The 23,921-nt window shown below is 34.4% G+C and overlaps 1 protein-coding gene across 1 annotated transcript in view; it reads left to right on the forward strand.

The window, feature by feature from the left end:
- COL4A5 (collagen type IV alpha 5 chain) overlaps positions 1–23,921 on the forward strand; it is a 244,253-nt gene that overhangs the window by 136,836 nt on the left and 83,496 nt on the right. The window contains exons 9-19 of the mRNA XM_066356015.1: positions 1,835–1,915; positions 4,208–4,270; positions 9,916–9,951; positions 10,036–10,077; positions 10,234–10,326; positions 11,567–11,620; positions 11,717–11,773; positions 12,369–12,413; positions 14,786–14,839; positions 17,027–17,068; positions 19,296–19,428. Coding sequence (XP_066212112.1) covers positions 1,835–1,915; positions 4,208–4,270; positions 9,916–9,951; positions 10,036–10,077; positions 10,234–10,326; positions 11,567–11,620; positions 11,717–11,773; positions 12,369–12,413; positions 14,786–14,839; positions 17,027–17,068; positions 19,296–19,428 — 700 coding nt within the window. The remainder of the gene's footprint in view (positions 1–1,834; positions 1,916–4,207; positions 4,271–9,915; positions 9,952–10,035; positions 10,078–10,233; positions 10,327–11,566; positions 11,621–11,716; positions 11,774–12,368; positions 12,414–14,785; positions 14,840–17,026; positions 17,069–19,295; positions 19,429–23,921) is intronic.

Below are 23,921 nucleotides of genomic sequence, written 5' to 3' on the forward strand. Positions count from 1 at the left end.
ATCACTCATGCCCACAGTATTGTTTACTATATTTACTTATTGAATACCTATACATTCATATCTCTAAAACAGACTTTTCTTCTGACCTAAGTGCCTCCCTGACATCTCTACTTAAGTATTTCCCAGGCATTCAAATTAACAGGTTCAAAGTTAACTCAGACTCTAAAATAAACCTGTTATTAACTATGACTTCTCCATCTCTACAATTTGCATCACTATATATTATGTATGCTATTACATGAGCCCCAAATCTGAGTGTTAGTTTTTACATTTCTTACTCCTGCGCATACCTCCTCATCTACTATATCATGAAATACTGTGCATTTTGCCTGTAAAATCTGTCTTAAATTCACCCACATTTCTCCATCTCAACTGCTGCCTCACTAACCATAATGCTTCATCTATTGTAATATCTCCCTAACCAGTCTCTCTCTCTCTCTTGTTTCTTTCCAACCTGATTTAATCTCTACAAAACAGCCAACAATGATCTTTTAAAAATGTAAATCAATAATTTAATCTTCCTGCTTATAAACTTTCAAGGACTTCACACTGTAGCTAACAAAGCCCATCTAGCATTCTTTGTCATGGCCTGTGTCCCGACATGGTCTTGGTCGCTGCCTATGTTTTCAGCTCTATCTTTAAACCCCTTTCCCTTGGCTCACTGACCACACTACTCTTCCTGAAGTTATATGAATATTCCATACTCTTCCCTTTTAGGGTCTTTTGTATATACTATTTACAGTACCTAACATTTACCCCATTTTTACCTGGCTGACTCCTTCTTTATCCTTCAGATCTCAGCACGAATGTTACCTTTACAGATTGCCCTTTTTTTCTTTCTTTCTTTTCTTTTTAAGTTAGAAGAGGGGAGATAGTGAGACAGACTCCTGTGTGCACCTCAGCAAGGACCCACCTGGCAACACTGTCCGGGGGTCTGGGGCTGATTCTGCAACCGAGCTATTTTTAGCTCCTGAAGTTGACAACACTCCAATCAACCAAGCTATCTTCAGGGCCCAGGGTCGACGCTGAAAGCACTCAAGACAGTGGCTCCAAGAGCAGAAGAGAGAGTGAAGGGCGAGAGGGAAGGGGAGAGAAGCAGATGGTTGTTTCTCTTGTGTGCCCTGATCAGGATTGAGCCTGGGACATTTGCACGCCATGCCAATGTACTGTCCACTGAGCCACCAGCCAGGGCACCACAGACTGCCCTTCTATCACCACCCAAACTAAATTAATTTCCTTCACTATTTATTTTTGTTTAAAATGTGTATATTTCACATATAACTTTGATGTACAGCATTTTAATTTGATACATTTATATACGTATATTCATTTGCATTATAATTATACAGCTCTGTCATATCATATAATTATTATTTCTTTTTATTCCTCCACTATTTCTTTATCATGTACCATGTTATTTTTTCTTTATTGCCCTTAACAGAGCATTTATCAGCTTATTTGTTTTCCTTTTATGGTCTGCATTTCCCCAGTATATTGTTAGCCCTGTGAGAACAGAAGTCTTGTTTATATTTTTCACTGCTGAGTACTCAGAGCCTAACACGATTCTTGGCAAATATTAGTATTTAATGAAAATTTTAATGAATGAGTAACTGAAAGTACCATAGGCTCTTAATAAATTGACAGTACTTCAGTGTACTCTGGTCATTTCCTCACTCTCACTTCCCTGTAATTTTATTCATGTTAATTATTGAGTTTATCTAAACTCCCAGGACATTTATGTGACAAACTGAATTCTCAGGTCATTTTTTGTGTTTTTACCCATTTTCAGGTATCATAATGGTTACTTAAAACTTTGGTTGATGGTTTCTTTCAGGGAGAACCAGGTAGCATTATTGTGTCATCACTACCAGGATCAAAGGGTGACCCCGGATATCCAGGTCCTCCTGGAGCACAGGCAAGCATCCAGCAATTCTTCTCTTTGCATTATCAATTGAATCAAATCGCAACACCACTATTCTTTTCTTTTTCAGCCAGTAGTTATAGAAATTATCATCTGAAGTTTGATAGACATTGCATGTACATTCTACTTGAAAATAAAAGCAATCTGGACCAGGGAGAATTTTCAGAAGCAGTTTTGTTCTTTTACTGTTCTACACAGTTTCCATGGAAATCCTTGTTTTGGTGTTTGGCAGCAGAAATAGGCTTCTATATTCTTATTCTTGTGCTGTGGGAAGTAGTAACATTGCAGGAATAGTCCTGATAATTGTACATGGTCTGAATAAAAATAAAAATCATAGGTCTTCCATTTAAGATATTAGAAGACATATTTATAACACTATCATTTATGCACAATATATGAACATATTTTAGGCTGATGAAATACAATTTATGTATCAACTTTAATCTTAAAAAACGTTATGCTTGCCTACAGATAACAAACATTCATAGAAACAGCAATAATTTTGGAGTATTTATAGATTAGGAAGTCAATTTCTTGAGGTTTATATTTCATGAGGATTGATCTTTTTGCCAAAAATAAATATCAATATTTTCTAATATTTGATCACTAAGATACAGTGTCAGTGACTTTTTTAACTACCTTTTCATATCATACTTATCACCCATCCATATACTCTTAAGTACTCTTAGTCTTACCCTTTATATTTTATAAATTTTTTTGTATTGTTTGAAAATACAGCAAAATGCATGCAAAATATTTGTATGTTGTGAAGCATAACTACCAAATGACCAAACATCTGTGAACCCAGCACAGCATGTAAGAACTACAATATTACAAATAATTTTCAATCAGTGTGTCGTTTCTCCCTTTTCTCAAGACATAACTATAATCCTGACTTTTAGATTGCCTCTTAAAAAAGATATACTACATAATCATATATCTCTAAACAACAGAATACTTAGTTTTGCTTTTAAAATATTATTATATTTATGTAGTTTTCTACATTTTTTAATTTAATATGTTAAGATTCATCCATATGATTGTATGCGGCTCTGGTTTGTTCAGTTTCACCTCCATAAAACATCTCATTATGTGAACATATACAATTTATTTCTCCAATCTCCTATTGTTGAATATTGGAGTTGTTTCAGGATTTTTTTAAAATTAGAAAACAATCCAGGATTTGTACCTGGACATAAACTTGCTAGACTTCAAGGCAGTCAAATTTTCAGGTTTTTAAGATGCTAAATTGTGTTCCACAACAGTTGCATTCTTTTCTTTTCTTTTCTTTTCTTTTCTTTTTGTCCTAGTTATTTTCACTTCCCTAATCGTCTTTAATCTTATTTTTTTATTTTAAAATTATAGAAGCCACCTTGAAACTAATAGCCTTTCCTTCCCCAGTTCTAGCATAAAAGCTCCAGTTAATGACCATCTTTATTACTTTATTTTCTAAAACTTCCTTACAATGTGGTTGTCCCACATCTGTTTTCTACCACCGTAAACAAGGTTTCTACAAACTGCATCCATTTTGTCTATTTGGATATTTTACAGTTATTCAACTCTATTATTTTTATACATTTTAATTGTCTGACTATTATATGAGAGAATTATAGAATTGTAGAACAGAATGCTGGCTACTGCTTAAGTTTAAATTTCAACCGTTTAGTTCTTTGTACAACACAGTGAGGGGTGTGTTTTTTTTCTGATCCTTTACTTTCTTTTTTTTTAAAGCATTGACTGGTTTATTTTAACATGCTTTAGACATCACAGAATTTTTGCAAGTTATATCATGAAGGACACTTTCTCTATATTATGGATGAACAGAAAACAAAACAGAGTCTAAGAAGTGGACATTTTAAAGATATTTCAGCATAAGCAAAAATGGTTAAAGCAAGAATGTCCTGGAAACCTTGTCAATCCTCAACCGTATTCATGATTTCAGTGCGTTGTGATATGTTAATATCCGTTGAGCACGCAAGCTCCGGCATCTCCTACTGTGTGCTTTTGGTTCTCTTTTCTATGAACGGTGCAATTTTAAGCATAATTTATTTAAAATTTTTCAAATGTCCTATTAGTGGAAAGAGTCAATAGTTGTGAGGTTTGATTTGTAGGATTTTAGTGGAAGTAATTGGCAACAATCAATGCATTCTAAATTAAAGTGCTACGATGTAATTTTTTCTATTTTTAGATTGGCCAATTAATACCAAGAAATCTTTTTTCAGTATTGTTCCAATGTGCCTTAAATTCTCTCTCTAATGCTTTGATCCTTTACTTTCTTTATAACAGGGCCCAGCTGGTCCCATTGGTTTACCAGGGCCAATTGGTCCTCCAGGACTGCCAGGTTTGATGGTAAGCTTACTTGTGTAACTCTATTTCTTCTTTTTTTATTTTGATTTTCTTCTCAAATATTAATATTTGATATATGTAACTTTAAGTATAATGCATTATCAATATTCACAATCTATAGTATTCTTATTTATGAAATATTTTACAATGTTATCATGGACAATATATGCTAAGTAATAGCTCTATTTTATAAATGAAAAAAATAAGGGTAACTAAATGAAACATTTAAAATATTTTGTTGTTTACTTCTTGATGTGTCAATGTTGAAGTTGATTCTGGCCATCTGATAAGGTCTTCTAAGGCAGTTCTGTAGTTACTTGATATATTTTTTTTCAAACTGAAGTTTTCTGTTTAAGAAGAACAGAAATAGGCCTCCACAAAAAATATATCAGCTCCCATTTCTTGGGAGCCCATGACAAAATAGTAGGATTGGTTAAATTAATGAATCACTCTGCCGTGGGATAACGATTTGTGAACTCTGGGAAGGAAAGGAAAACTTCTAAAGACTGAATGTGCAACCAGACCTTTAACTTACTACCTCTGTGTTTGCTCACATTTTTTTACTTTAAAAAATTCTAAGTATTCTTAACCCTGAAATACTCAGGTTTATTTATTTCACTCAGTATAATGTTCTCAAGGTCCATCCATGTTGTTGTAAATGTCATTATGTCATCATTTCTTATGGCTGAGTAGTATTCCATTGTATATATGTACCACATCTTCTTTATCCAATCCTCTGTCAAAGGACATTTTGGTTGTTTCCATGTCTTGGCCACTGTGAATAATGCTGTGATGAACCTGGGGGTGAATGTATCTCTATGTACCAATGTTTTCAAGTTTTTTGGATAGATACCCACTAGAGGGATCGCTGGGTCATATGGTAGTTCAATTCTTAAAACCTTGAAACATTCTCAAATACAGCAAGTCAGATTGCATAAAAGTAAAACTAGACTAAAAATGCAAACACATGCTTTTTATATATTTATTTTTATTTTTCTCTTACTCTTCAGTTTTTTTATTATTCAAAATGAAATATGTTATTCATGAGTCATCTGTCCTCAATTTTGATTTAAGGTACCATCATTTTTCAAGATATAGTTTTAGATTATCTTTGGAATAGTAATTTCATAGTTCTAGGTTTAACAAAACTATTGAAGATTTAAATTTCACTCTACTTCCTTGAATTCTCAAGACAGTTGCTAATGTAAATTTTAATATAAAATATTTAGTCACAAATTATATTGCTTTTGTATACACATAGTTGAAAAATGTCTTTGCTTTTGTCAATAAAAACTATACTGTCAGCAGTATAATTTGGGTAGGCCCAAATCCAAGGGAGCCTACCCTGCTCAATTCTTGTCACACTCGTGAGAAAGAATTTAGGTAAGAAAAAAGGTGCATCGTTCAAGTAAAGCAAGCAGTTTATTAAGCAAAGCTATACACTTGGTGAAGGGCACAAGCGGGCAGACAACTCAGCTAGCCTGAGTGCTGCTACTTGTTGGGCTCTTAGAAATGATATACTTTTTAGCTTATAAATTTTAAGGCTCACCTTCCCTGATACTGGAACTAACATACAGGGTTCCAAGGTTGTTTTAAAAATCTGTTAACAAAATTTGGTAATTTTGTTTTGGGAGGCCTTAAGACTGCTGACTCCCTCTTTCAATAGACGAGAGATACCCCCTTTCTTTCTTCCCTCCTTTTTTTCTGCTTCATAACTGTCTATCTACCTAAATATACCATGATTCATAAAACTCTAAACAAATTAAGAACTGTGGTATAAAGCAAAAAATACTTTTGGTAAAACAGACAGCAAGCAGCACAATGTTAAGTTATATTACATCCAAAAAAAAAAGTTTTTGTGGTCCCAAATATAGGTGCTCAAGAACTAAGCATACAGTCAGGAGAACAAAAAATTAAAACCAAAATACAGTGGTACCTTGAGATATGAGCAGACCAACATACGAATTTTTTAAGATACGAGCTGCGACTTGGTCTGTATTTTTGTTCGAGATCCGAGCAAAATTCCAAGATACGAGGTGTGATTCGGGAAGCTGCCGCTAGTTGGTGCACTGGCGTATGGGTCCAGTATTGGCAGCACAACACCAGCATCTCGTTCTTTCTCACGTGTTACCTGTAGAATCAAGTCAAATCTCGTGTGCTTTACTTGTTCTTGCATCATTTTTGCATTTTTTACTAACTTTTTCTGTGTGCTATCATGGGGCCAAAGAAAGTGAGTGTAAAGGACAGGGGTGAAAAGAAGAAAAGAATGTCGATAGAAGTAAAGCAAGAAATAATAGAAAAAACATGAGCGTGCTGTATGAGTGGTTGAACTGGCAAGGCTGTACGACCACAATACATCTACAATTTGTACCATCCTTAGACAAAAGGATGCCATCAAAAGCGCAAATCCAGTGAAAGGAATTACAATTCTGTCCCAATTAAGGACAAATATCCATGAAGAAATGGAGAAGCTTCTGCTGGTGAGGGTGAAAGAGAAAGAGCTGGCAGGAGATACAGTGATGGAGACTGTAATATGCAAAAAGGAACATATTATTTATGGCAACTTGAAGAAGAAAGAACCATCAACCTCAAAAGAGGCAGCAGAAGATACGTTTAAGGCAAGTCACTCTGGTTTGAAAATTTCAAGAAGAGATCTGGCATGCACTCGGTGGTGAAGCATGGTGAAGCTGCGAGTGCTGACGTTAAGGCAGCTGAGGAGTACATCACACGTTTTGCTGTGCTTATCGCAAAGGAAGGCTACATCCCCCAACAAGTGTTCAACTGTGATGAAACAGGATTGTTTGGGGGGAAAAAATGCCCCAGAGGACTTTCATCACTGCAGAGGAGAAGAAGCTGCCAGGCCATAAACCCATAAAGGACCGTCTGACCCTTGCATTGTGTGCAAATGCTAATGGTGACTGTAAAGTAAAGCCACTGCTAGTGTATCATTCTGAAAATCCTCGAGCCTTTAAGACTCACAATATTCTAAAAGAAAACTTCAGGTTATTTGGCGCACCAATGCTAGGGCATGGGTTACGCAGCAGTTTTTTATTGAATAGGTAAATCTCATCTTTGGTCCTGCAGTGAAGAAATATCTTCAAGAAAATAAACTCCTGGTGAAAGCATTATTAATCCTTGATAATGCTCCAGCTCACCCACCTGATCTTGAAGATGACATTCTTGATAAGTTCAAATTCATGAAAGTTCTCTAACCTCCCACCCAACACGACTTCAGTCTTGCAACCTATGGATCAGCAGGTCATTTCCAACTTAGAAAGCTTTACACAAAGCACTTGTTCTACCACTGCTTTGTGGTGACTGAGAATACAAATCCTTCGAGAGCTTTGGAAAGATTATTACAACATCATGATATGTTTACACATTATTGACTTGACATGGCAAGAGGTTACAAGAAGAACCTTGAACTCGGCATGGAAAAAATTATGGCCTGATGTTGTTGCAGACAAGGACTTCTAAGGATTCGAACCAGAGACCAAAACCAAGGTAGAAGCGTTGGAGGAGATTGTGTCCCTCGGAAAGTCGATGGGTCTGGAGGTAGATGAGGATGACGTAAACGAGCTTGCCAAGGAACATGAGGAGGAACTCTCAACTGAGGAGTTGAAGGAACTACAGATGATACAACATACAGAGCTTCTGCAAGAGATTAGTAGTGAGGAGGAGGTAGAGTCAGAGGGAGTGATTTCTACAAGTGAAATTAAATACATGCTGGCAATGTGGGAGCTTTCCAGTTTCATTGAAAAGAAACACCCAAAGTTTCAAATGGTCATGCTTCAGCACTTTTTTGTTGTTGTTGTATTTTTCTGAAGTTGGAAATGAGGAGGCAGTCAGACCGACTCCCGCATGTGCCCGACCAGGATCCACCCAGCATGCCCACCAGGGGGTGATGCTCTGCCCATCTGCGGCATTGCTCTGTTGTAACCAGAGCCATACCAGCTCCTGAGACAGAGGCCATAGAACCATCCCCAGCACCCGGGCCAACTTTGTTCCAATGGAGCCTTGGCTGTGGGAGGTAAAGAGAGAGACAGAGAGGAAGGAGAAGGGGAGGGGTGGAGAAGCAGATGGGCGCTTCTCCTTTGTGCCCTGGCCGGGAATTGAACCTGGGACTCCTGCACGCCAGGCCAATGCTCTACCACTGAGCCAACCGGCCAGGGCCACTTCAGCACTTTTTTTTATATTTTTATTTTATTTATTCATTTTAGATAGGAGAGAGAGGGAGAGGGAGAGAGAGAGACAGAGAGGGAGAGAGAGAGTGAGTGTGAGAGAGAGGGTGAGAGAGAGAGGAGAGAGAGACAGGGAGGAGGAGCTGGAAGCATCAACTCCCATATGTGCCTTGACCAGGAAAGCCCAGGGTTTCGAACCGGCGACCTCAGCATTTCCAGGTGGATGTTTTATCCACTGTGCCACCACAGGTCAGGCCGCTTCAGCACTTTTTAATGACACTTGTTTCTCATATTTCTGTAACATTTTAAAAGGCAGGCAAAAGCAAACCTCTTTGCATGGATTTTTATTCAAAAGTCCTGCAAGTGAACGTGCCAAAAGTGCAGCCAAAAAGGCAAAAACAGATGATGATTAAATGAAAAATACGCAATGTTAAGCTTAGGTTAAGTTTAAAGTTAAGAAAGTGCATTTTTTTACAATTAAGTTTTTGTGGTTTCATTTTAAGTAAAGAAAGTGCAGTTTTAATTTTGTTTAAAGTAAAGAAAATGCAGTTTTAGTTTACATTTAGTGTTAAGAAAGTGCAGTTTTAGTTTACGTGTCTATAGTGCCTGCATCCCTTCCTCCCTCCCTCCTCCTCCACTATTCACCTCCGTTAGCTGCACTCGTCTGTCTCCCAGGTAAGAATACAGTACTAAATAACACCTTTTTCTTTTATTTCATATATTTTGTTATGCATTGGTAAAGTATACATGTGTGTTTCTTAATTAAAAACATGTCTTTTTTATAATTTAGGATAGTTTGGGGATATAATGCGTAAACATATGATATTGTAGTGATCTTTCCAAAACTCTCAAAGGGTTAGATTTGTATTCTCAGTCACCACGAAGCAGTTTTACAGGGCTGAAATGGATTAAATCTATTTCAGTTATTTTATATGGGAGAAATTTGTTTTGATATCCGAGTTGACTGACTTACGAGCCTGGTTACAGAATGAATTAAACTCGTATCTCAAGGTACCACTGTAAAACAAATACATTATCATGCGAACAACCACATCAAAAATTGTACTCAGTATTCAATCAAATAGGGATAAATCCCCTAAACACATGTTTTTTAGAATTAGAATGTTAATTGCCTTATGTTACTTAAATTAACCTGTAATTCTGATAGGAGATATTTGATGGTTGTTAACATTAAGTTTTATGCTTATTTTTGGCACTGGTGCCCCCTCTGCTTCTACTCATGCTTACATGTCACCCTGCCCATGCGTATCCTTTTCTGAGAAATCTCCACATTCATCTAGTTTAAATCATTTTAAACATGCGTCTCTGACTAGAAAGCAATAAGAAAAAGAAAACAGGAAATATTATTTTGAAGGGCTTTTTCAGTCCTCACTTTTTATGAAACCAAGTAATTTTTAATAAGCTTATTAATATAATTGTTTTTTCCTCTGTGTCTTCTATTTTTAGGGCCCTCCTGGTCCACCAGGACTTCCAGGATCAAAGGTATTTTTTTCTTTACAGTTTTTATTTGGGTGAATTCTTTTTGATATTGTCAATGAGATTATAAATCGAAACCTCTCTCTTCAGGGGAATATGGGCTTAAATTTCCAAGGACCCAAGGGTGAAAAGGTTAGTAACGAAAGAAATGGATTATTTATCCCCAAGTGTCCTCTTTCCATAGTCTTTTGAACTTGTCATTTTACCTTCTGCCATTGATTTTGCTTACATGTTGTATTGTCAGTGTAAATTATGAAATATTACTTTCTTATTTTATCTTGCGGATAGGGTGAGCAAGGTCTTCAGGGCCCTCCTGGGCCACCAGGGCAGATCAGTGAACAGAAAAGGCCAATTGATGTAGAGTTTCAGAAAGGAGACCAGGTGAGTATGTAGAGGGAAATCAGTGAACATCTTGCTGTAAAAGTGGCATTCCATTAAAATGAATTTTAAGCTGGAATATAGTTATGTGAAGGTATTTTCAAAATAACAAAGATTTTAGATAATTACATTTTAAAGAGTTTTATTGTTATATAATGTCCATATTATAATTCACTTACTTAAAATTACCTTTTTAGTATATTTACATGGTAGTGAAACCATCATCACAATTCAATTTTAGAACATTCTTGTCACCTGCCCCTCACCAGAATCCTGTACCTTTTAGTTGTCACTCTCTATTTCTCCCCAGACACTTCAGCCATAGGCAACTGCTAATTTATTTTATGTTTCTGTACATTTGCCTATTCTGGACATTTAATATAGCTGGAATCATACTATTGATATATGTGATCTTCTGTGCCTGGCTTCCTTTATTTAGTATAATGTTTTCAAGTTCATCCATGTCATAGCATGTCTCACTACTTCATTTCTTTTTATGGCTGAACAATCTTCTTTCGTGTACATATTCCACATTTTGTTTATCTATTCAATGGACATTTGAATTATTTCCATCTTTGTCTCTCATGAGTAATGCATTCATGTACAGATTAGGTCATGGTAAGGTAGATCATCTTGTCTTAGATGACTGTGTTCTTTACATTTCATTGATATGCAAGGAGAAAGATGGTGTCACTCTGTAAACCTTTGTTGTGTTTACAAGCAATTATCTTCAACTGGAGTTCATAAGGGGATCAAACATATCTTGTATAGTATACTGGTCCACCTTTGAACAGAGTGCATGCATTTCTGTTTCACTTAAATGCTAATGAGGAAGTTAAGAATAAAGGACAAAGTGTCCTGAAACTCTACGGTCAATATGGATTGAATCATTCATTTCTCTGCCCAAATGCGTGTCATATATAGCTCCCAAATCTCCTACTTTTAGATACTTTTGCTTTGCATAAAATATTTTAAAAAACAAAATATCATTACTATTTTCACTTTAAGTGTTGTCTGTTATTTACCTTAAAATTTGGCTTGAACATACACTAGAAATTAAATAAATTGAGCGAAGATCACGCCAGGCCTCTCTGCCTAACAAATTTCGACTTTGAATTAGAAACATCTTATTATTTTTGGTTATACTGCATGAGTCTATAGTTCAGTTTATAAAAGCATTTCTAGCTTGCTGTAGTAAATAACAGTATTAATAGTACTTTTATTTTCCCCTACTACTGCATAGGGACTTCCTGGTGACCCAGGGCCTCCTGGACCTCCAGGGATGCGTGGTCCTCCAGTAAGTAACCTAAAATTCTATAACATCATGTAATGCAAGTTATTCTTTATATATAGTATTCCACGAACCAATGTAAAACTATTTTTGTGTGTACAGGGTCCTCCAGGTGGTATGAAAGGTGAGAAGGGTGAGCAAGGAGAGCCTGGCAAAAGAGTAAGTGTTATAATCACTAATACACTTTGCAAATAATTTTAAATATGTGGGTATGTGTAATTTTATTCCTTCCTCTTAAATCCAACTTTCTTTTTTGTGTGACAGAGACAGGGAGAGAAACAGAGAGAGGGACAGATAGAGACTGACAGACAGGAAGGGAGAGAGATGAGGAGCATCAATTCTTTGTTGCAGCACCCTAGTTGTTCATTGATTGCTTTCTCATATGTGCCTTGAGTGGGGGACTAGAGCAGACCAAGTGAACCATTGCTCAAGCCAGTGACCTTAGGCTCAAGCTGGTGAGCCTTGTTCAAACCAGATGAACCTGCACTTATGCTGGCGACCTCAGGGTTTTGAACCTGGGTCCTCTTTGTCCCAGTCCGACACTATCCACTGCGCCACCACCTGGTCAGGCTTAAAACCAGTTTTCATTGTTTTAACATGTCACATTTGCATAAATAAAATATTTTATTATAATATTGAAGTCTAAAAAGTCCACTTAGTGTACTCAAAGTCAGGAAGAAATGTTGTTGTACTCTTTAACTTCATACCTTTTAAATAAAAAATTGATATTTTTGCACTTCTTTGAATCTTATAGGGTAAACCAGGCAAAGATGGAGAGACTGGCCAACCAGGAAATCCAGTGAGTAAAGTCCATTCCCCCTACAAAAAAAAAAAAAAAAAAAATGGCAAGGTCAGGAAGCAGAATGACAAAGATATTTATATTTAGAAATATTTTAAGTGAATGAAAATTACTTTTTATTTCTTTTTTGAATATGAATTTGAAATTCTTCTTTTTAAGTCAGAAACCAAAATCTGATTATGTATTTTTTACTTAAATTTATTGCTGTAACATTGGCTAATAAAATTATATAGGTTTCAGGTGTACAGTTCCCTAAGCCATCATCTGTACACTGTATTTGTGTTCACCATCCCAAGTCAAGTCTCCTTCCACCGCCATGTACAATAGTTCATCCCCTTTACCCTTTACTGTCCCTATCCACCCTTCTCTCTGGTAACCACCGGGCTGTTGTCTGTGTGTAGAGTCTTTGTTTCTTTGTCTTGTTTGTTCATTTATTACTTTCAGTTTTATATCCCACTTATGAGTGAGATCATATGGATCTTGACTTTTTCTGACTTATTTCACTTAGCATGATATTCTCAAGATCCATCCATGTTGTTGTAGATGACAGTATTTTAATTTTATCTTTTCATATGGCTGAGTAGTATTCCATTGTATGTATATATATGTTTAATTCAGATTTATTGAGATATAATATGTACAGTACAAGGAACCATTATGAACATACAGTTCTGTGTGTTTTGACAATAGCACACAGTTGTGTAACCAACTCTTTAATCAAAAACAATTTATCATTCTTAAAAGTTATCTCACACTTTTACTTGTAGTCATCCTTGCCTCTCCACCCAAAACCTCCAACAAAAATTGATCTTTTCTTTTTTCCCTATAATACTGCTTATTCCAAAGTGTCATATAAGTTACATTGTGTATAGCCTTTTCTTAATTTTATTTTTCAATTGCACTTTACATTCAGTATTATTTTGTATTGTTTTTAAGCATTCCGCATTGTGGTTACACAGTCATATACTTTACAAACTGGTTACCCGGTACTTTATTTTCCCACCTGTATCGTACAGTTATTACAATATAATTGACTATACTTCCTATGCTGCTGTACTTTACATCTCCATGACTATTTTGTGGCTACCAATCTACTTCTCAATCCTTCCACTTTATTCACCCGGCTCCCTAACCCCCTGTCTTCTGGCAACCATTGGTCTGCTTTCTGTATCTCTGAGTCTGTTTCTGTTTTGTTTGTTCGTTGATTTTGCTCTTTAGATTCCACATATGGGCCTAGAGGGTATTATGCAGAGTGAAATAAGTCAGAAAAATACAAATACCAGATAATTTCACTTACGTATATATAGCCTTTTGAATCAGTGTTCATTTGCATAGCATAATACATTTTACTGTATATCAGTAGTTCAATCATTATTATTGTTAAGTAGTATTTGTTTGTATGAGTGTGCCAAAGTTTGTTTATCTATTTACACATTGGAGCATATTTTGGTTGTTCCTGGTTTGGCTATTATGAATAAAATTGCTAAAAGCATTCACATACAGATTTTTGTGTGAATGTAAGTATTTTCTGTAAAAGTTTTGACAGACAATTCTAATTACTAAAAAAAAGAGGAAAGTTTAAAAAATGTGCGCCCAAGATTATTTCAAGCAGCCTTAGAATATCCACAGTAGACATTAAAAGAAATGTTCAAGGACAGGGAATTTAATGACATTTGGAGAGAATTTCAAAGGAAAGGGATTATTCTTAACAAGACTGGAAGTTGGAGGTAATAAAATTACATAAATTTATTTACAGGTGATTTTTCTAAACGGGTGGTCCTCAGTTTATAAACTCCAGATTCACAAATGGCTAAAACATATAAAGTGGTATAAGAGGAGGTAAACTCAGGGCTCCAGTTCCCGGTTGCTTTTGGAACATTTGGTCTTTGTTGCATGATTAGGTAGCCATGTTATCAAACAATTTGACTGTTTTCTACAGATATTCCTAGGGAAAAGGGTGTTCTCTGTATTGGGAGAACTCAGGTTAGTTTAAACAAAAGGAGTCTTGCTAGTGGTATCTTTTGGGGAACCACCAAACAACTGTAATAATGACACATCTCTGGGAAAGGAGCTTTGAAGAAGCTCCACCCCATTATTTTTTCCTTCCTGTTGCTGCCAGGCTACCGTTTTTAACTTGATTAAGTGCTGTTTGTTTTCCAGGCTACTGTGGAGCTCAGGATGGGTGATGGAAATAGAACAAGTTAAAATTCCACTTGTTTTTAAATTAAATGCTTCCTGGATTGCTGCAAGCCTTTGGTTAATTGCTAGAGTTCTAAAAATGTTGACTCTGGCCATATTTTGGAGGAAAGGATTTGGGGAGGCCCTTATTCTACCATTTTTGCTGATGTCATTCCCTCTTCTATGTTTTAAAGGGTTTCCCTGGTGATCCTGGTTACCCTGGTGAACCAGGAAGAGTTGGAGAAAAAGTAAGAACTATAATACTTTGAAGTGGCTGGTTTTATTCTAGTTAACATAATTATTTTCTAAAAGAAAAACTTATAAATAACTAGCTTTTATATTTAAAAGATATCTTCTTTATCCATCTTTTGATATTGTCCCCTCTTTTAAATACCACTTCTTCTGAATTTTTATCTATTGTACTAAATCATAGTCCCTGTGGTGAAATTACATGAAAAATTGTTTAAATTTAGCATTTCCATTATGAAAAGTTGATGCCTTCATTTTGGACATTTATTGTTAAAATTTTTTATTCTCCAGAAAGAAGATTCAGCACCATTTTGTGAAGCTCCCTCCTACTAAAGGCTTATAGCTGTGAATTTAAAATGTCTTCACTAAACATTTCCATCCTCTAGGCCATTATGGTTTTGAAGTCTGTTGCTAATTCTTTGCTGTTTTTTCTTTCATTTGGCTATGCAGACTGACTGAAGTAATTTATTTAGTTGCCTATTTTAAAAGTGACTTTAAAGAATGTATGGAGCCCAAAATTCTGCTATATATAGCAGATCACAAAATGTCCAGTTTTCCAATCTCTATGCCCTCTAGTTGTTTTGTTCTGAACAAAATTGAAAAGTTTTGTTTTGGAGGCAAGGTGTTACAAACTTGAATGTATTCCAATTGTGCATATTGTAATGATGGTCTATACTAGGTCTAGTTCTATCTCGGCATAAAGAGGCACAACTAGAATAAAGGAAAGTATAAATCAGTGGTCAGGAACCTATGGCTTGCAAACCAGATGTGGCTCTTTTGATGGCTGCACCTGGCTCGCAGACAAATCTTTAATAAAAAAATAATAACGTTAAAAATATAAAACATTCTCATGTATTACAATCCATTCATTTCCTACTGCTCATGTTCATGGTTGCGGGTGGCTGGAGCCAATCACAGCTGTCCTCTGGGACAACACCAAATTTTTATTGGATAATGTGTAACATACACGGGTCGTTGTATGGCTATCACGGAATAACATTTTATAATATGTGGCGTTCATGGCTCTCTCAGCCAAAAAGTTTCCCGACCCCTGGTATAAATACTCAGAGAATAAGATTGTTTTTCAAGTATTAAGTAAAGTTATATATGACAGAATAACTTTTTAAACTAAAAGGAGCTTATAGATAGATGAAAACTTTCCATGAACAAGTCCAGAAGGAGAAAACAGGCGTAAGAGAGACATTTATCTTTGTGTGTTGACCAGTAGAATAACTGTGGAATACTATGTTCTTCATGCTATTGTAGCTACTGGTTAAGAGTAACAGTTTTGTCTGAATTTGTCTTTCATTCACTTCTAAGAGCAAACTCACAAAAGCAATTATTGTTAATCTTTTAAGTGAGAGGATGGGAAATAGAGAGCCAGACTCCACATGTACCCTGACTGGGATCCACCTGGCAACCCTCGTCTGGGACTGATGCTCACTCAAATCAACCAAGCTATCTTCAGTGCCTGAGGCCAATGCATAGACCAACTGAGCTATCTTCAGTGCTCCAGGCCAACACTCTTAACAGATCAAGCCACTACCTGTGAGAGAAGAGAGAGAGAGGGAGAAAAGAAGCAGATGGTTGCTTCTCATATGTGCCATGACTGGGGATCAAACCTGGGACAGCCACATGCTGGGCTAATGTAAAATCAACTGAACCAACTGTCCAGGGCCCAGCAGTTATGATTCATTAGCTGTTACTTATGATACTTAAGTCCAGCAGCTTTAACACAGCTGTCTATAATGGAAATTACACTGAATTTATTCCCTTGGCAAGTCTTATGAAAAGGAACATGGCTAAATGTAGAAAAATGTAAAGATTTTAACTGATTCAAGTGGTACCAATTTTTAATTCATCATCTTCTTATAAAAGATTCATATTTTCTTATAAAATAAGAGTCTTAAAATCAAAGGGTATTAGAGACAGAAATATCTTAAAATCTTGCCCTGTAGATAAGGCAGATAAATCAATTGATTTGGTCAAGATTGTGTAGCTAGTAAATGTGAAACAATATCACAGGTCTTCTTAGGCTTAACTTACTACTGTTCTGTTTACCTTATGTTATATTTTTATATGTTTTATTATGGGTTAGTGGGTCTTTATGAAACTTAACTGTCTATTATGCTTTTGAAGAAGTGGATGTTTTCATTACTAATCTATTTTAAATTTGTATTGAACAGGGCCAAAAAGGTGACATTGGCCCACCTGGCCCTCCTGGACTTGTAAGTTTGTTTTTGTTTTAGTTTTCATTTATCAAGTTTACTTATACATTTTCATTTTTGTGCATTAATTATATACCCTGTACATTTTTCTGGTAGACCACAAAATTCCAAGTCATTATCAACTTCTACTTTCTTAAAAATATTTACATCTAAAACTTGCAGTGATATTGACCTCAAAGTCTGTCTGTGTATTATGTATCCCTAGTGAAGTTCCAAAATTATGACAATTGTGTTGTTTTGCATCATAGTGCCAAATCATTTCTCAAGTAACCAGCAGGTGGTGCAAGTGTTGCTTACAAAGTTTCAATGAAAGGAAGTTGGAGAATTAGGAATTGATCCTTTCTCCTACAGAGCTCATGGGAAAGAAAGATTTGGTCTTTGGTCTTAATAGGTTTTCTCAATTTGAAATTTTTTAAGTCACACCTCTTTTTTTCCCTGATTCTGTGCTTTTAGGGGCTTTTAATAACAAATGTAGAAAACTGCTCTATGATAGAATAATTAGAGGGTTTAAAGAGTTCCTGTCATGTTTGCATTCACTGTGAAATTTCAATCAAATATATTTCCGATCTTATTAAGAATAAAATATTATTGCTGCAATTCGACAGATTGGTTTTCCTTTGGCTGAAATTTGTTAAGACTCTTGACTTTAAACTGCCTTAAAACTGCCAGGTGCAAGTGCCACAAAACTTATATGTTCAGATATTAATTTTTTTGCCCATAGTGAGTCTCAAATGTTGATATTAGTACATTACTAAATCTAACGAAGATATATTTTAAAATATTATATAGTTTTATGCATTTTAATCTAAATTCAGTTTTTAATTATTTAAGAAATACTTTTATCAAATGAGATGATAAAATTTTAATGACTATCAGAAGAAATGGATATTTGGAGAGTGCAGTTCCATCCAGCATCTCACTTTGTCCTTTGAATTTTTTCCCTAGTTCTGGGTCCCACAGTTTCCAGTATTCTTCTCTTTTTTGAATATTTGTTATGTCCAGTGAAATATCACACTTAGCCAATAGGTGTTATTTGTACCTTGCATTGACACTTTCTTAAATTTAAAAGTTATTCAGTTTCATAACTGTATATTTAATTTCTTTGTATTTAAGCCATTTAATATGAAATCCTTTAGGCACTGAGGTTCTAAGGAAACAGAGGGAAAATGAATAATCAGATAGTTGATTTTAATTTTTAAAACCTTCCGGGAAGAGATGAGTTTTCTTTTTCTTCTTTTTTAAGAGGAAGAAAGAAATGTGGGTTGATAAAGGGAAAGGTTGGAGGAAAGCATTTTTGATATTTAAAGTGGCATATTCAAAAGAAAAGACAGAATATGCAAGATGCATGAACTGATTATAATAGAACTCACTCTACTAGAAATCCATCATTAGAAATAGCAGGAAATGAGAAAGGTGAAAATGGTACTGAAAATGAAAAGTGACTTGACAGAATCCCGAGTTAAAACTAACATCAGATGTGGTAGGAAGTAGTGAACAATTTTAAATCCTCAAACACAGAATAATTGGTTTTTGAAGAAGTACATCCTAGCCGTAGATTTTGATTGAAGAGGAAAAGTTCAAAGGTACTTCTGCCAGTCTAAATGTGAGGTAAGGATGGTAGCTGTGGCAACAGGAAAGAAGAGGGCAGATTCGAGAGACATTTGTATCAAAGAATGATCAGCCTAGTGAACATAATTATACACCATATTGTGTGTTCAGCACCCCCCCAAGTCAGGTCCTCGTCTACCCCCCGCTGTCCCCCCATACTTCATCCACCTCCTAGCATTTGCCCCACTTGTAACTAGTATCACCCTAATAAATTCAAATACAAAATTTCAAAAATGAATAAGTAAATACAAGTTATTAAGAATTTTAAGATCAAGAGAGCAAATTGTCTGAGAAGAAAAAGAGAATGATCAGGCTTAGGTAATTAGAATGAATTGAATATGAATTATAAAAAAAGAGACATTTAAAATAATTCCAACTCTATAATCTAGAAGGTCAACAGAATGGTAATATTATGTATTACTGGTTCGGGACAATTTCTAATCAGTTGAAGAAGTGACAGAGAATGTGATTCCTAGTCTATGTAATAGTCAATGTAATTGCATCTGAGCACTTTATGAAAATGATGACATTGTAATTATATGTACCTGCTAGGTTATCTTTAGGAAACAAGCTTCTTCCTCTTTGAATACTTTTATTTTTTTTTTCTTTCATAATAAAGATAATCCCTAGGCCCGGGACTGGTGTCACTGTAGGAGAGAAAGGAAACATGGGGTTACCTGGCTTGCCTGGAGAAAAAGGAGAGCGAGGATTTCCTGGAATACAGGGTCCACCTGGCCTTCCTGGAACTCCAGGTAAAAGCACTGTACTGATGTGTTTGTGTTTATAGTTTCATCACTAACCACATATACAACATCATCATGCTAGTTCCAGGGCGGACATGGCAGTAGAAGACATGAGTATTTTTTAATTCAATAAACTTCTCCACTCTTATTATAACCTTTCTCAACACATTCCTTACTTTTACTTAAAAAAAAGCCAAATCAGTTGAACAGTGCCCTTTTACTTTAAAAATCTCATTTCTACTTTTTTCTTAATAATTATAGCTAACATTTCTGTGATTCAAAAATTAGTCATTACACTTTTCAGTCTATTATTGTAGAAGGGCATGCTGTTCTGCTAATGCCTAGTTTTGTCATATTTCCTGTAGAAAAATAGAAAACAGCCTCATTCACTTAGAAGTCCAGAAACATCTACCTAGAAATCTCCATGGTGATTTTGCTGTGCAATAAAATCTTGGAGTTCAAACTGAGTTTTGTATCATTCCCCTTTTGAAGAAGCACAGAATAATAGAGCATTTTTCATTTGACCACAAATTGAATTGGTTCAGCATGTTTATTTGGGTTTTCTGTGAAATGAAGTGATAGTGACAATTATGTAAAATTTGAAAGCATCTGACACACATATATGTTTAAAAAGTTATAATTTCTTTCCCTCCGAAAATATTAGGTTAATGAAAAATTAACATGATGAGAGAGATTCAGTGATCCTCCCCAAAAGAAAGAGAATACATGTAGGTCGCATTTTGGTTTAACTAATTACCTTATTTCAAGATAGTGGGCTAAACACATACTGTGTCTGGAAAATTTGAGATAAGGAATTCTCTTAGGATGCTGCAAAAAGTTAAAGAGTTAGACAGTATGAAAGAAAAATTAAGAAACATAAAGAATAAACCTAAAAGTTATAAAATGCACCATGGAGGAGGTCAGAAAGGATAAAATGGGACATGAGGCAATATTTGGAAAATTAATAACTGAGAACTTTTACATATCAAAAAATATACAAGTCCCTGTGAATAGGCTTAGGAATTAATAAGTAAGAGTAAAATAATAATAATACAAAAATATATAACTAGACACACTATAGGGACATTTTAGAATTTAAGGATAAAAAGAAACTCTTAAAAACTGAGAGAAAAGTCAGATCACCTACAAAGTGATGAGTCAGAGGAACATACTGTAGCACATTTTCAAAGGGATAAGAAAAATAACTATAAATTTGGGCTTCTATATTACATCAAATTATGATAGTAGTGTGAAGATTGGATACTTAGAAAGGTCACCATGTCCAGAACTTCTCTGAAGTAGTTACTGGATATTTTATTACAGAAAAAAGGACATGAATTCAGGATAAAATTTGGGGTTGGGTGGGTAAGATGTAAGAAACAATGGTTAGGAAAGATATTATTTTTAAGTATATTAAATCTAAGCACTGATCATAAGAGCAGTTATTTTCAAAATTTTTATTGGATTTACTGGGTGATATTGGTTAATTAAAGATAAGTTTCAGATGTACAGTTGTATAATACATCATCGATATGTTGTATTGTGTGTTCACCACCCCAAGTCAAGTCTCCTTCCATCACCATTTATCCATCTTGACTCTCTTCAACCTCCCTTCACCCCCATTCCCTCTGGTAATCACCATGCTGTTGTCTGTGTATATGAAGTGTGTTTTTTTTCTTTGCTTAATTCCTTCACCTTTTTCACCCAGCTCCTCAATCGCATAAATGTAGGTTTTTAGAAGAAAAATAAAACATTTAATTGCGTAGGTTAAAATTTTAGTAGTAACCTTTAAAGAAGAATAGAAATAAAATGCATGATATACACATTAGTTAAGTGGAAAAAATACCCCCAAAATTTTACTTATGTAATACAAATTAGTATTGGGGCAAAACAGACACAGAATAAACCTAAAGCTGGTAGAAAATAACATATAAGATGGAAAGAAAAAGTTAAAAATAAATCAGTAATTACAATACATGGGAAAAGACCAAACACTGATTAAAAGAAAAAATAAAATAAAATTGGACTAAGAATATACTGCTCACAAAAATTAGGGGATATTTCAAAATGAATATGAAGCGATAACAAAGGAAGCATTTTATTTTTTTATGAAATAAGAATATCAGACAAGCAAACAACAAGTCAAAGAAAGTTTTTTGATTATGCAAATGAGATGCAAAACCAACTTTTGTTTCATTGGTGAAAATGCACTATAACTATACAAAAGGCTGAAAGTCCTGGAGTATCTGCACGTGCCCTGATCCCCTAATTTTTGTGAGCAGTGCATTTATACTGTATACAATAGATGTACCTGAAGAAAAAGGACATAGAAAATATGAAAATAAAGCAATAGAAAGATACTAAGTGCTATCAGAAAGAAAGTTGGATGGTTTAGCAATCAGTAGTATAGCATGAAATAGAATCAATGTACAAATGCATTAAAGAGACAAACACATTTCATGTGGATAGACAAATTATAACACAAACATGGAACTTTATGTATCTAACAATATAGCTTTGAACATATAATGTAAAAATTGATAAACTATAAGAGATAAATTGTAAAATCCCTCACATATCAAGTAGGTGAAAAATAAGGATACAAAATTATTTTTTTGTTGTTTTTTTTTAATTTTAATGCAGTGACATTGATAAATCAAGGTACATATGTTCAGATGATTTGAACAAATTAAGCTGTAGATACGGGGAGAGAAAAAACTGTAGCAGAGAATTTACATTCTTTTCAAGCATGCATAAAACATTTATAAAAATGGACTCTTTGAGATCAGAAAAAAATGCAGTAATGTGCAGGTCATGTTCTATAATTCCAGTGAAATAAAGTTAAAAATTAACAAGAAAAATCCTCAAATTTTGTTATATTTGTATAGTAAAATGCACATTTGTAAATAATTCTAGAGGTTAAGAGGAAACAGAAATGGAAACAACAAACTACTGAATGCTAAAATACCTCCTATTAAAACTCATTAAATAGAAGCAAAGTGATATTCTTAATTTATCACAAAATTAGGGATTCTAAAACTAAACAAGCTAAATTGAAAATAACAAGAAATAAAACAAACATAAACAAAATAGAAGGAAATTTTTGATAAAAGTAAAAATAAAATATGACTAATACATAAGGAAGGAAGGCACAAATAAAATCAGTAAAGAAAAATTATTATTGCCATAAATACAATAAAAAATTTTAATTACAAGAGAACTATAAAACTATATAAATGTATTTGAAATTCTCAATGAAATATACATTCCTCATAAAGCAAAAAACATAAATTATCAAAATTGTCCTAAGAAAGTAGGAAATCTAAATAGAGATAAATTATCATGGAAGATTTTGCAATGTTAAAGATCCCTTTTAAAAAGCATTGGTTTTAAAAGGGTTTTATACAGTTTTGTTGATGAATTGTACCATTTGTTGAGCAGATAATTTTCATATTTTACAAACTGTTTCAGAGTATTTTTAATAAAGAGAATTCAGTAAAATAACATTGATACCAAAGCACCAACGAAATGACACTTTAAATAACTACGAATTAATCTTATTTAAGAACATGAAAGCAACAGTTCTAAGTCAAATATTATCAGATCAGTTCAGATGTATATTAAATAATATTATAACCTAAGATGGTTCAACATTAACATAATTGACAACACTGATAGATTAAGAGAATAGTCCAATAGACAAAGAGAAAACAGTCATTACAATTCAATATCCAATCATTTTTAAAAGGAAAAACATTCTTAAAAGGGAAATAACTACTTTAATTTGATGAAACTACCGTATGTACTTCAGAACTGTACAGGAAATGTTATACTTTACAGTGAAATATCAGGAGCATTTTCATTCAAATAAAAAATAAGACAAAGATACCCAGAACCTGTTCGTCCTTATACTGGTGATTACAGCCAGTGCACTGAGTCGGGAAGAAAAAGGAAGTGTAAAGATGGAACAGAAATGATAAATGTTGGTTATCCACAAACCATATCATTATCTACCCAGGAAGCCTAAAATAATCAAATGGCAAATTAACAGAACTCAGAAGGTTTGCAAGGTAGCCAGATATGAGTTGCATACCCATACAAATAAATAATTTGCTTCTATACCAGCTATATAAAAATTAAACATATAACAGAAAAGAAAGGTCAACAATAGTAATAGCAGTAAAATTCACAATAGTAATAAATTAACTCATGAATAAACCCAACTAAAGATGTGTAAGATCTCTTTGCAGAATTTTGTAAAATATTATTAAATAATATAAAATGAATAAGTAGCTGGAGAGATATACTTAATTATTACTTGATGTGAGAACTCAGCATTATAAACAGATGATTTTACCAGAATTTAATCTTTAAATTCAAATTATTCTCATAAAATTTCAGTGATTTTTTTTTACAATGAGACTAACAAGCTGACTGTAAGATTCATTTAGAAAATTTGTAAGTGTAGTGAAGATGGTTTTTAAAAAGAACAGAGATGTGTA

The sequence above is a fragment of the Saccopteryx leptura genome, chromosome X (genome assembly GCF_036850995.1).
Source record: "Saccopteryx leptura isolate mSacLep1 chromosome X, mSacLep1_pri_phased_curated, whole genome shotgun sequence".
NCBI lineage: Eukaryota > Metazoa > Chordata > Mammalia > Chiroptera > Emballonuridae > Saccopteryx > Saccopteryx leptura.